Source organism: Chiroxiphia lanceolata, chromosome 2 (assembly GCF_009829145.1).
Source record: "Chiroxiphia lanceolata isolate bChiLan1 chromosome 2, bChiLan1.pri, whole genome shotgun sequence".
Taxonomy (NCBI): Eukaryota; Metazoa; Chordata; class Aves; order Passeriformes; family Pipridae; genus Chiroxiphia; species Chiroxiphia lanceolata.
This window is the reverse complement of record NC_045638.1, coordinates 93,769,909-93,783,917: the sequence shown is the minus strand read 5'-3', so window position 1 is coordinate 93,783,917 and position 14,009 is coordinate 93,769,909. Positions and strand designations below refer to the sequence as shown.

Below are 14,009 nucleotides of genomic sequence, written 5' to 3'. Positions count from 1 at the left end.
ATGAAAAGGCAAAAGTAAAAAGAATAAATTCAGTCCAAAGCCTGAACTGTATCTACTTGTGCTGTATGTCCTGATAGAATACACTGTTATGAAAAGATTTGATGTGGTAAGGTTGTACTTCTCCATGCTTGGCAACAAAGCACAGAATTTGCAGAAGATGGGCTAAAGTGCCAAGAACATGTGCCAAGTCATCATACCTCTTCAGCTCCTTCCGCTGGAAGGACCTCGCTACAGCTCTCAGAATGTTTGAAAACCACCATCAGTCAGTGATAATGCTGCTATTTAAGGGTCAGTCCTTACTTCAGGGCAGTTGGCCAGACTGAAGCAGGCGACACAAGTTCTCTCTTATTTTGGTAATTTGTGAAGTATTTCAGAGTGAACACTGATGCATATAAATGTGAATTTTTGTAGAATGCCTTATTTGTTTGGGATATGCTGAGTGAAATCATCTACTTTGTTAGCATGTTTCCTAGAAAACGAACTTAGCATGATCCTGATGCTGGAGGGTGAGAAAAGCTTAATCAGGGCAACACCACTGTAATTTTCCTTAAGGACAAGCACTAACTAGTGCCATGTATTTGTACTGAATATTAAACTCAAGTTAAAGGGAAAGCACTTACCTACTGAAACTTCCACTTGGTTTGAAATACCCAGTGGGTTGGTTGCTTGCTTGGTTGGTTTTGGTGCTTCCTCTCATGTTACAACAGGTAGTTGAGAAGAATATGGAGTGCCACAGAACATTCAAAATGGACCATCAACCATCAACCCTTAAAAAAATGTCTTAGGCTACAATACATCTTTATTGTCCATTTTAAATAGGTTGTTTAAATGATACAGGTTTTTATTATTTTATCAGTTATGATAGTATTCAGGACTACAGTTTGGGAGCAAGCAGCACATGGAGTTACTCACTCTATTCCTCTACCTTGCTGTTCTATAATGTGGCTATGATGCTTTATATGCAACTTTTCATCTACAGATACCAGTTTTATAAAACACTATCTCCAGCTTAGAAATAGGGAAATGAAGGTACAGGGAAGAAAATATACTTTTTTTTCCCTTAAGTTTGTCCGCTAGAGCAGTTAGCAAAACCAAGAGTAGAGCTCATGTCCCTCAAGGTCAGTGGTACCCATTAAACTGCTTGTTTAACAACTGTAAAAGTAATTACTTCATACTTTAAAGTTTTAAACCTCAAAGTTGCTAATTTATGGATTGTACTTCTCTGAGGCCAATATTAGAACAGTTTACTGTGTGTCTCTTCTCCTGTGAAAGGGGAAGTAAAGAATCTGACATTTACCTGCAAGTAAAATAAGTGGATAGTTGGCTTTTTTGCTCAGAATTTTACAATATGCTAATATGATTATATATTAGAAGTAGATAAGGCTTGATGTTGTAAAATCTCTTTTCTGATCATAATCTTGATGGTTTTAATATGTATGAAGGTGCTTCACATGTTTCATGCAACATGGTTGTTAATAATATGTTTCATATTTCTCCTATTGCTTTACTTTTCGATAATATTCTGGAACAGTAGTTTCTTGTTAAATTCTCTGACTCAGAAGGGAAAGACCATCATCTAAGTTAGGGAGATGGCAATTTAGCATGCAGAGAAAAAAATACCTGGAGAGAACAGATAGAAAGCTACATTCATGATATATCTGGACAACAAGCATGTCAATGTTGCTTCCAAGTGAACTTGCTGGGTCGCCAGAAGCAATGTAGCTGTGGTTTCACTCAGACTGGAGATTAGATTAGGGAATGCAGTTCATAGGTTGAGTTGTGGAACTCTGCTGGGCACTGCATTGTTTTGTTGATGAGACAGAGACCAATAGTAACACGTGAGCTTTTTTGAAAGTGTGAAATGGCTCACCTTAAAAATCATTTTCTTAGATTTAAAAAAGAAAACCTGCTGTAGAAGAGTGTTACTGACATAAGTCCTAAATTATTAATTCATAATGTCTTGATAAATACAAAAATCTGATACATTCATGTGTTATATGTACCAAAAATGTATACAAATAAACCTAAGATACATCCTGTTGAATTTTTGTGTTAATTCATGCGCTTTATTTCACAGGCAAAAAAAATACAGGCAAGAACAGATCACTCACAGTTGTACATGTTTCAAACTGATGATGTTGGTACTTTAATTAGAATAGTGGAAAGTCAGCATAAACTCTTTTGTTTTACAGAAAGCAAGAAGAATTGAGGTTAATTAAAGGTTAATTGGAGTTTAATTGGTAGTTCTTTTTTTCCCCTCTTTACTTCTGGTAATAACAGGAATGTTAGAATCCTTGACTTTGATGGCAACAGATTGGGCAGGCCTGGTGTTGATTGCTATTGCCAGCATGAAAGTGGTGCTGCAGTTCTGCAGCTCCAGTTCTTAATCAATGAGGTAAGGACATATTTACTCAGATTCTTCTGTATAAATTTAGTTGAATAAGTCAATCAATGTATTGTAATTGAGTGATATAACTTCTCACATTGACAAATTGTGCCAACAAGTAAGTGGCATACATCCAGAGGACGTTCACTGTGCTTTTTAGAAGACTATTTATGAGACTGCATGCAGGGAAAAATATTGCCTTCATATACATCAGTATAAAGCACTGAACAAAAGGCAGTCAATATATGAATGTGTGCAGGGAGATGTAAAATCAATTAAATTACTAAATATACTGCACGGTCCTGTTTCAAATAGAAATTAATAAATGACCTAAATCTTTCTCTGGAAATATATTGATGGTAATTGGCTAAAAACACAATACTTGGGGATATGCTATTACTTGAAGCAAGAAAAAGCAATTCCAGAGATCATCAATCAAACCATCATGCTTAGTCTTTGTAAATAGTTTGTTGCAATCAAGTTTAGACAACATAAAGAAACAGTGACAAATTATAGCTTGCTTTGCAGAAGATTTCTGAAGATGGTAATAGGCAAGAAGACTTTCTGGAACATAAAAATCGGTTTTTTTCTTTAGGACCTTATAACTTGGCCGAATCTAGTCGTAGTTCAGCTTTGATTAATTTTCTCCCATGACATAAGGAAACACTTTTGACAGTTTCAAGTCCTCTCTCTAAAGGTAGAGATCTCAGAAATTCTCAGAAGAGTTTTAGTTTTCTAGTTTTTTAGACCTGAGAAATATTTATTTTTTTTCTACCTCTGTTTGGAGAAAGTAACTGAATCACATAAACTGAGGAAGGAGGACTAAAACTTTAGAAACAATCAATACAGTGAAATTCTTTAGAGGAATGCAGGGATGAAAATAGGCAAGGTTTGAATCAGGTTTTCATTAGGTGGCCATCAAAATCCCTAATACATAGAATTAATTTAATTTCTGTGATGGACATTCTTTCTGACTCTTTGGGAGATGAGAATTAAAGCATGGATTACACTGTATTAGAGAAGACTCACTTGTAAATTTCATTTGCATAGCTCAGTGTTGAAAAGAACAGTTACTAAGATTAGGAAGGAAATCTAAGATGCAAAAAAGAAGTTTATCAGTCCGTCATAGCTGGTATGAACTAAGCTTTTCAGTTACATCCTTGCCCTTCCTCAGCATTGCCCTCTGTTTGAGCAATATCTAGTTCCTCTCTGCAATAGTAATACACAAGAAGAGATCTTCTGTATTAGTCTTGATCTGAGGTGTAAATGTAGTAAGCCTCTTCAGGAGCAGTTCAGAGCTTCACACCTCTGCAGTCGTTTTCACAGGTCATCAGAGTACTATGGTGAGGAGAAAGAGAGGCAGAAATTACTCCAAGGTGCCCAGTCAGATAGAGGTGTGGACTTTGGAAGATGTCCATTTTCAGGACAGTCTTCATAGTATTGCTGATCTGTGATAAAGACTTTGTCCTTTTGTCTACATCTCTTAGTTCTTCCTAGGTTCTCTCCCACTGTTACCTGTCCCTACTTTCTCATTTGTACCTTCTTTTCATAATTCCAATTTTGAATATTCACGTTGTTGTAATATGACTACGAAACTGTGCTTGGCACTGTTGCTTGTGTACATCTGTGTGCACTAATCCCTTTATCCTTTAGTTACATCCTTGACACTCACCTTTTCAAGTGTTGTTTGCTCTCCATTTCAAAAATCTCTATGTTTACATGGAAATGCATGAGAGTTGACATGTATAACCTTGGTACAAAGGTTTTTGAATTTCAAATTGATGGAGTTTTAATTTAATTTTGGCTGATCTGGTACAAATTTAATATGTTTGGATTTACCAGATTAATTCAAATTTATTATTATTTATGGTAGATTTTTTTTTTCTAGAAGAAAGGAGCCATTTTTCATAAACTGTCGATTTTACAGGTAGATCATTAACAGTGAGGATCAGAATAAGACAGAATCTGCAGAAAAGTAACGTGTTGCTGTATTTTGTGTCTGCTCTAGGGTGCTTTGGTCAGTGCATGTGCAGATGATGCACTTCATTTGTGGAATCTCCGACAGAAACGACCAGCTATCCTACATTCTCTGAAATTTAACAGAGAAAGGTAAGAATGTGTGGCACAAAATAAATATCTCATGAAAACAAACAAACAAACAAACAAACCCACTTTCTGGATTTCTAACCATTTTGCCTTTCTGCAGGTGGATAAAGATGTATCTTGATTTTTTTTCTATGAGCCTTGTTTCCATAGGACAAAAACTTCACTTTCTGCAGGAAAACTTCACTTTTCATGGGAAAAATTGTCTGCTTTTTGTCGAAGTGTTCCTCATTTTACCTTCTGTTTACATGAAATGCCTTGAGCAGTGGGGGTGTTTTCTTAAGACAAGACACAAGCACTGTGATCCTTTTGGCTTATCTGTTGTTCAGTATTAGACAGAGTACCTCAGCTGGCTGTAGGAGGGTAATAATTATTTTCTTTACCTTGAAAGTGGTTTATTTTTGTAATATATTGGAAGTTTAGCAGAAATAAATTATGAATTTGGGAAACTATGGTAAATTTCAAGTGAATCAGAGACTCTTTTCCTAAATTTTACTTTATGAGTACCTAATTGTAGGAATCCCTACTGAAAATAGATTAAATAAGTGGTTGTAATTTTCAAAGTCAAAGAGAAGCTGAACACTTTAATCTGTATTTAGTAAAACCTGCTATGATGTTACAGAACTTCAATGCTACACTTTTATTAATATTAAGAAAAAGTTCCCTGTTTCTATTAAGGAATTAGGCCAGTAGTCAGAACACCAAGACTCACTGCATAAATGCAGCAGTTGTTTTTGACTGGAGATTTAAGTGATATTGTCATTCTCTTAGCATACACATTCAGTGTTTATTAAGGTGCAGCAACTTTTTTTGATATTTGTATACTTGCTTGTGCAGTGATGAAAGGTACCAGTACTTTTACTAGAGCTGTGAAGTAAACAAGAGTCATCAAAGCTTCAGCTGCAGCAAATCTGAAAATCATTATGGAAATACATTTTTCTTTGTTGTTTATTATCCATATACATGTCATGTTTGCACTCAAATGTCACCAAGGGGCATGTTTTGTTGTGGGAAGTACACATAATAATTTAGAAAATATACAGTCTGATTCCAAAGAATTTATAACCTATAGCAAAAGTGCATCAGGTGGTTTGGGGCTGCGTGAGGGAAGATGAAAAAGAAAAATTATGTGTACATTTGCTAGCTGCTTTTGAACAGTAGGTCATCATTTCACATATGCTGAAATATTTGAATCTTGGTATTCTCATCAGGCAGGTGCATTATGCACAATTTGTCATTGATAAATCTAAATATTGTAGAAGTTATTCCAGTACATCTTGGTCTAGCTCTCCCAGCCACCAATCTGACTTACAACCTAAGGAATCAAGGCTTATAAAAATGCAATCTCTGTTCATCTCTGTTTGCCTTCTCTTCGAAGAAAGTAACATGGTATCTTGGTCAGTATTTTGTCAGAATTTCTTGATAAAATAAATTCACACGCGTTTGGGCTTTGTTAAGAACAAAACATTTGTCATCATGTTTACCTAAATTTTCCTTTTCCTCTGACATCCTGAAACACTGGGCAAAATATCTGCAAGCAAGTTATTTGGAATACTGGAAAACTTTGCTTAAAACCAAATTTTCTCTAATGATATTTTTGAACTGAGTTATTTGTAACAGATTCATGGCTAACTATACTGCCTTCTATCAAAATCTAGTAAGTTGTGAGTAAAAAAAAATACTATTAGTTCTCTTATACATATTTTAAGCAACTGGTTCAATTACTGCCATTTAAATAATTTTTATTAACACATCAAAGACTATGAGGCAAATATCCTGCTATATTATATTGCAAAGAAGTAGGTCCAGTTTTAAATTAAAAAGAGAGTTTTCATTAAGTACAGAGAAAGAACATTGTAAGCAGTTCATTTCTTCTCAAGATTCTCTAGCACTGCAGTAAGCTTCTGGTTGTTTGGGATTTTTTCCAGAGCACTTCATTTTTATTACATTTTCTTTTTAAACACTTATCGATTAATTTCATATCATCTAACTTTCAATTTTCTAAGCTCAGATTACATATTTAGTGCGTAAAATTCCACATAAACTTCTGGGAAGTAGAATAAAGTTAGATTAAAACCCTAATTAACCCTTTCAATTTGGAACATTTCTCATTATATTTACCTAATGGAGTTAAGTCTAAAAGAGAGCTTCCCTTTTTTTCTGGATGTATTTTTGGTGTTAGAGAAAAGAAAATATAAATTACGTGGTGCTTTGTTATAAGAAATCAATTGTAAATCGGATATAAGGGGACTTTGAGATGCTGATAAAGCAATAAGATAAAAATTTGTTTTCTTCAAGAAATTCAAAGGTATGTTTTTCCAAAAAGTAATATCTTCTTCAATGTTGGAACAGTTACAAACATTTTATTTTCATCCTTCCCTCTCGTCTTGCAGGAGAAGGTTAAGTGGAGGCAAGATTCATATGTAATAGAGACAGATTCTTTCATTTGTCTTAAGTTTGTGACCCAACGAAGGACCTGGTTTTGATGTTTCTTAAATGGGGAGAAATGCTTGTTGAGAGAAAGTAGGTTTTAAAATAGCGATACATGTTTTCAGAAAATAGTATAGTATTGAAAAAGGCCATACAGGGAAGTATTTAGACAGCCAAAGGCTAGTTCTTACAAGAATGTAACTTATAACATAATTTAGTTTTAGCTTTAGACAGCTTCTACAGAGCCAAACGTGTAATTTTTCAGATGCATTTTGGCTATTAAAATGGAACATGTGACTCCTTCAAATTTTTCTATTTGCACATCTCTCTTGAGAGATGAAAATAGAAAATTTGTAATTTTATTCATACAGTATGTTTGTCTCCTTGATGCGCTGTTTGATTTAGATTTTTGAACAAATGGCAGATTTCATGAACTGATGTAATACAATGCACTTAAAGTTCTAATATTTTATCTGCTTGTGATGATGAAGATAACTTTCATGTACAATCACTTTATTGTGGGTTTTTATGATATTTGATGCATGAAACATACAACTGTTGGGTGAATTCTGCTTAAGTCTTTGGCTATTCCTCAGTGCACCAGTCATCATATTGTTTAACTGTTTAATTTGCAATTTACTTCTGCTTCTTGACATTTAAGATTGCAGGATAATGGACTAAAATCTGCTCTTAGTAGTGTCTCTGCAATTACTTGAGTCAAATTTCCCAGAGAGTATACATACAAATATATCCCCCATTTCCCTCCCATAAAAATAAAAGACATTTGTTCTTTTCTTTGGCTGTTGGTAACAACATAGTTATAAAGAGCAAAGAACTCTTAAATGCAACACACTAGTTGCCTTTCACTTAACATGTAGCATTCAGTATTAAGGCACTGAATGGTTTATGAATAATAATTCACTGACAAATTGCACTTTTATAGCCATTAAATCAGAGTTTGCAGCTTCTCCAGATTTATTTTTTTCTTCTTCTGACCTATTGTTAAACTAATGATGATGCAACATTATCAATATTAATTTGTATCATAATTCACTGTTCCTTTACTAAATATCTCTTTGGAGCAAGTGTGGAAGGAACACTGAGGAGATATAATGGCAGATATTTTTGTTTTACAGTGTAACGCTCTGGACTTTTTAGCAAATTATATGTTTTTGCCATGTATCAAAATATAAGGTAATCATCTTAAATTCCTATTGCTATATTTGGAGTGTGATACAATGCATTAAGAACCTTCAAGAAGATAAAAATGTAAGCTTGGCCTCATACCAAGAGCTGTAACGATAAGACAGTTTCTCAAAGACATGCTTGACTGTAGCATATGGATGATAATATATGATTCGCTGTTGCTTTTACAAATATGATGGACAGGTAAAACTTTTTAATCTCTGGAAACACTCTGTAAGAATCTCCTCAGTATTTTTAAAGGTTAACATTACGGACACCTTCCATACTTTAGTGCCTCCTTTTCCTTCCTTGATGTCATAGGAGATACCAGATTCATCTTCAGTACGTATTTCAGGCAAGACAAATAACTCAGCTACTGGAACTAGACACTGTCTCTATCTGCTGCAAAGAACATTAGGATTAAGTAAAATCACTGAAAACTGTTATAGGTCTTAACTATTTTTATTATAATGAGAGCAGACTTCAGAAAGTACAGCTTTAAATACACAACAGTTTACGAATTCCTGTTTAAGATTAGTGCAGCTGGGATAGGAAAACCAGTAAGAATTACAGTGTGAAATCCAGGTCCTTTAGGCCTGCAGGCACTAATTTCACTCATGAACACAGTTCTTCTGTCATTCTGAAGCTGAGCTGGTTCAGCTGTGTCTACTGACATGGGGAATACTCTTCCTCTCTTTCTTCTTTTAGCCAGTGCTAACTGGTGTGTAACAAATAAGCTGCAACAGCTTATCCACTGATTTAGCATACATGAACACAGTATACAAGTTCTGTTGGGTCTTTAAATCCGTGTGCATGCCCTCTGCACTGATACCATGACAATACCATAAGTGCCCTTTTGCAGGGGAATCACCAGGAGACACAATCTGTACAACTGGCTTCGAGGTTCTAATCTGTGACATTTCCCTCAGTGTTAAGGGTATGCTGGCACAGAGGGAGAGGAGCCTTTTAAGTAGGTGACTTTTAGAGCAATTATGTTAGCTGTAACTTACTATTGATTAGAAACTTGACTCCTACAGCTGAGATTTTGCAGTATTTGAACAAGGTGATTGAGAGTATTAAGGCTATTTTTTAATATGGTCTATACTCTTTCCTGAGAGTAGCTGTATCTTTGTCTCTTTGTCTTGCTGTATCTTTGCAGGATTTTGTATCCTGTGTTGTTAAGAGCATTTTAAATATTTGGTCTCTCCTTTGCAGATAAACCTCATCAAAATGACAGCAAGAGGCTCTTGAATGATACTGGTGACTGGCTGAGCAGTCTCAGCAGTACCTGTATCTGTTTACTTATGTGATAGGGACTTGTGAGTTACTTTAAGTAGATTACCTGTCTCATTGGCTGTTCAAGGAACTGAATTCCTGTGATAGCTTGCCTGCTCATAAATGAACTTCCTGGTTAATATTGTATAACTGCAAACTCTGTATTGTTTATGTACTTTTAAATTAGAGATCTGTCATCAAGCATGAAAACAGTTCAGTGCAGTTGCACAACCATGCTATACCACAAAACAGGTTCTGATTACATGGTTTGATGGAGCATTTAACTATTCCAAAGAACTATTGCATTCAAATGTAAAGCAGTATTTCACCGTAAAACCTGCCACAGTTTCTAAGTTCTGAAAAGGATGTAAATTCTCTCAGACTGATGATGGAAAAAAAATGAGGAAACCAAAAGAAGCCATGCAATTGGCGTTCACTTCCACATCTTGAAGAAGATTTCATAAAACTTTCTTCTGCAGGTTTTTTGGGGGTTGGGGGGTTTTTTGTTGTTTTTTGTTGGTTTTTTGTTGGTTGGTTGGTTTTATATGTGTAGTGTGGTCTTGCATCAGGCGAAACAATGATGCTCAGGCATTTCAAAAACCAATGTTTTCATGCACTTATTGAGCTTGAAAAGATATCTGAAGCTCGTAAAAATCTAGAGGGCCTTAGTACTGCAGGGCAGGAAAATGAACATTGTCAGATGTTACTTCAGAAAGACAAACGACTGGAAAGTTTCTCTGGTGACACTGACCCAAATCATGTTCATGTAACTGCCACATGCCTCTGTCTTCTCTATTAAAAAATAATAATAATAATAATAAAAAAAAAAGTAAAAAAATAGCATTCTTTTTTCAGGTCTTACATCATCTTATGGAATATTTGTATCACACTTGACCTGTAGGATCAGTGAGCCACGAATTTGTCCTGGAAAGGTGGCGTGTAATCTAGCTGAAATGAAGAATGTCTTGGTCATAAAAAGAAATCAAGTACAAGCACTTTGGGGTTTTTTTGTCTTCAACACACATTAGCTAAACAATCAACAAAGCAAAAATGCAAAACATAGATTTGTTCATTGATACCAAGAATCAACAGGTTTGAGAGATTTATGAGACTATGTAATTCTGATAAAGTAGAACGAAAACTCAGGTGATCCCTAAAATTTTCTTTTTAATAGATCTTAAATATATGGGCCTTCTAGTGAAGACCTAGTTGCACACCAGACAACTCATATACCTCCCTTCATATAATAAACAAGTTGAATTTGTCTTGTATTAAGAGATACAAAACATCTTATGACCCCGGTAAGAAAGGCACTCAAGACTGTAAGTCAGTGTTCAAAATGCAATTTATTATAGCCAGCAGTACAAAGAATGAGAGAGTAGCATAGGAAATCCTACATCTCTGTAGATGCTAGGAACCCTGAGTTGTGCATCATCCCACAGGCCTTCAACCAGCAGGCTGTACAGGCCCCATTCATACATAGTGTTACCCCATTTTATTTATTCAAGTTATTGTAGGATTTTCTTGTAATGCACACAACTGTATGCATTACTCCTATTGTCAGACATTAAAACTTCCCTCTGCCCTGCTAGATGAAGGTGGTGCAACCACTGAGCAGGAGCTGCCTGCAGGCTTCTCTGTGACAATGAGCTGGCTCTGTTTATCCAGCTTCCAAGGGTTTCAAACAGCACAGCACAGCCTGTAGACCACACTGCACAAGTGGCCCCAGGCGCCTACTCAGTTTAAGTGATGTGTGGATCATCTCCTCCAGACTGTTACACTGTTATATAACTTCAAGCTTAAATCTACTATTTGCTATTCATTTATATTGTTCCATGTCCATTTCATTCTTCTGATGGCAAGAAACCTTCCAGGTTCAAGACCAGATTTATTTTTATGGCTCTTTTTTCCTGTTTATGATATTCTGGTATTGACATCATCACGCATTCTAAATATTTTGTCTCTGCAGACAAACAGCTCATTGATGTACATTCCCAACCTGGGAGTTTTTTGGTTGTTTTTTTTTTCCACTACAAAAATTAAGATTCTGTGTTTTCCTTTAAAAATTTTTGTCTTCATTCCCTTTCCTTTCCTTTGGGCCCTTCTTCTGATATCAGTTCTCTCTGAGCTGATGATTCGTCAAGGAAACATATTCTAGATAGGGTCCCATCTGTGCTATGGCCATTGACAATACCATTTTCTTTTGTAATCTCTGCAGGAATATGTTTACTGATGCATGCAAAAATGGCATCTTCCTTTTATGTGGCTTCATCTTATCAGTGTTTGTGGTCTTGCTGTGATTGACTAATACACCAATTACACTTCTTCCCTGATGTATATCTAGCTGGCAGGGAATGTGCTGCTTTTCAGTGCAAGCCTTTAACTGTGGAAGCAAAGCAAGACAAGCAAAATTGAAATTATCTTTTTCCATCACTTCTGTATCATGAGCTCCAACCCTAAAGTGGAAGTTCTTTGAAGTTTGAGGCTGTGCCCTTTGCATTTTAAATTTAATTCCATTTCTTGTACTTCACTCATTCAGATTGTCCTTCCTCTGTAATATTGTGTTCTTAAGAGGTTTCATTAGTATTAGTACCAAGATCACTTGTGAAATTAGAACAGCTGTAAAACTAATACTCGAAAATCTCTCAAATATCCAATAAAATATTTCCTTTTCCAGTAAAATCAAGTGGAAAATAGACATTAAAATAGGATTTTATAGTGATGGTTTTTATAAATGCTGTATTGAGTTTTGACATATTTCATATATGGTATATTTTGAAATAGTCTACCTTTGGTAAACCTTTCATGTTTACTACAATATTCCAAAATGTGTCCTTTTGAAACTCAGAACTGTAGTTAGTGTGTATTTTTAAGTATATATGAGCAAGTAGTAAGAACATTACAGTCACAACATCATAGATAAGAGCATGGCTTAACTTTTATTGGGTTTAGTTTATTTGTGCTTACAGTTTGGATGGGATTTGTAATGCAATCTGAGTTGGTGCCACTGCAGAAAAAGTGCTGCAACAGCTTAAGCTGTCTAGTTTAAAACCAGTTTGGTTTCTTTATGCTTAAATCACACCAAGGTAGATGTTACTCTAAAATAATATCACAGAAGTCCTGGTCAGATTTTTCATTCTAGAATATATAGAAGGATCTCTGTTTATGTCCAGATCCAACCTTGATTTAAGAATTTTTATTCTTTTTTAATGGTGACTTTCACAGTCTTTCCTGAAAGGAATTTTTAGTCCATCATGATTCTGCCAATATTATCTTCAGTTTCAGTTCAATTAAAAATGTCCTTAAATGCATTATGCCACAGTATCTGCTTTTATACCTATTTTTAAAACAGCTTCTCTGAGGTTAAATAGAACTTTTTAAGATAGTTAAGATCTTTTCTTTTTTTTGCACAGCTCTGTACATAAAGGTTCCATTTCCATAATGAAACCTTAAAATTTTCAATAATAACATCAGCTCATAATATATAGTAATTTGATTTTTGACAACTACTTAGAAAATAATCAGTTGTCATGTGACATCGGTTACATGTATATATCTTTGTTTTAGAAGCATGTATCTGGGACTTAAGAAAACACATGACAAAATGTGCTGAATAATTTACCAAATGTTTTTCTATTTGATGGTTATCAATGAATTGCAAATCAATTTACATTGTCCTCACATTGGTGCATTAAAAAAAGTTAAACAGAAAATGGCTAATTGCTATATATGAATTACTTTCAGAAATAGCAGCTGTATTTGATAGCAGAAGGGCCAAAAAAAACGTGAGAGATGACTTATAACCAGTCACCATATACACGTACATGAAGTCATTATGACTGACAGAACTGCTGGAGAAAAATGCATAGCTAGCACAATTACAATTACTTTAGGACTTAAAAATAGTATAGAGACTAGAGGAACCTCTGGCCTGACAAACCCTCTTTTCCAATCTACCTCATCCTCTGGCCGTAGTTCCTTCTATTATTTCTCTGAGAAAAAGGTGTCTATTCAAAAGTCCATTTTGCAAAACATCTTTGTGAAGTTTTGTTTTTACTTCAATAAGGAAGAAAAACATGTCCAGAATTATTTAATTTTTATGTCATTTGACCACCTCTGATTGTCTGCCTGGGTAACTTCTGTGTTGGTTTCTTTCCTCAAGAAAAAATCCTTTAGCAGTAGACATAATGTTGCTATATCCTGCCAAACCTTACATCATATGCTGAGCAGTGTGCTTGTTGTTTCTAATGCTTTGTAGAAAATAAAGCATGTTTGTCAGTAGATTTATACTTTTCTGAGAAAACACAGGATAATATGTTCTGTTGTTTTCACATAGCAGCCATGTTGCCAAATTTCTCTAAGGCCAGGTTTGGATAGGAAAATTTAAAATATGTGTATATACAGCTATACATTGTGTTTCATGGTCTTTCTTAGTCATAACAAATGAGAAACCCAATACTGTAATACAAAAATGCATCATCTACCTCATATCACACATAGTTATATTAGACAAGAGGAAAAAAAAAAAGATGCCTTTTAAAATTTAAACAAGTTCAGACGCATAAACAGTGTACATTGTCTGTTGGAATTTTCAGCTTGCTACAGTTCTCAAATTAGAGTTTTGAAACAT

The 14,009-nt window shown here is 34.9% G+C and overlaps 1 protein-coding gene across 6 annotated transcripts in view; it reads left to right on the top strand.

Moving 5' to 3' along the window:
* The window catches only part of STXBP5L (syntaxin binding protein 5 like), a 193,752-nt gene that overhangs the window by 66,582 nt on the left and 113,161 nt on the right, over positions 1-14,009 (top strand). For all 6 annotated transcript variants that reach the window (XM_032677824.1, XM_032677822.1, XM_032677821.1 and 3 more), the window contains exons 3-4: positions 2,314-2,395; positions 4,395-4,495. In XM_032677824.1, the coding sequence (XP_032533715.1) occupies positions 2,314-2,395; positions 4,395-4,495 (183 nt within the window). The remainder of the gene's footprint in view (positions 1-2,313; positions 2,396-4,394; positions 4,496-14,009) is intronic.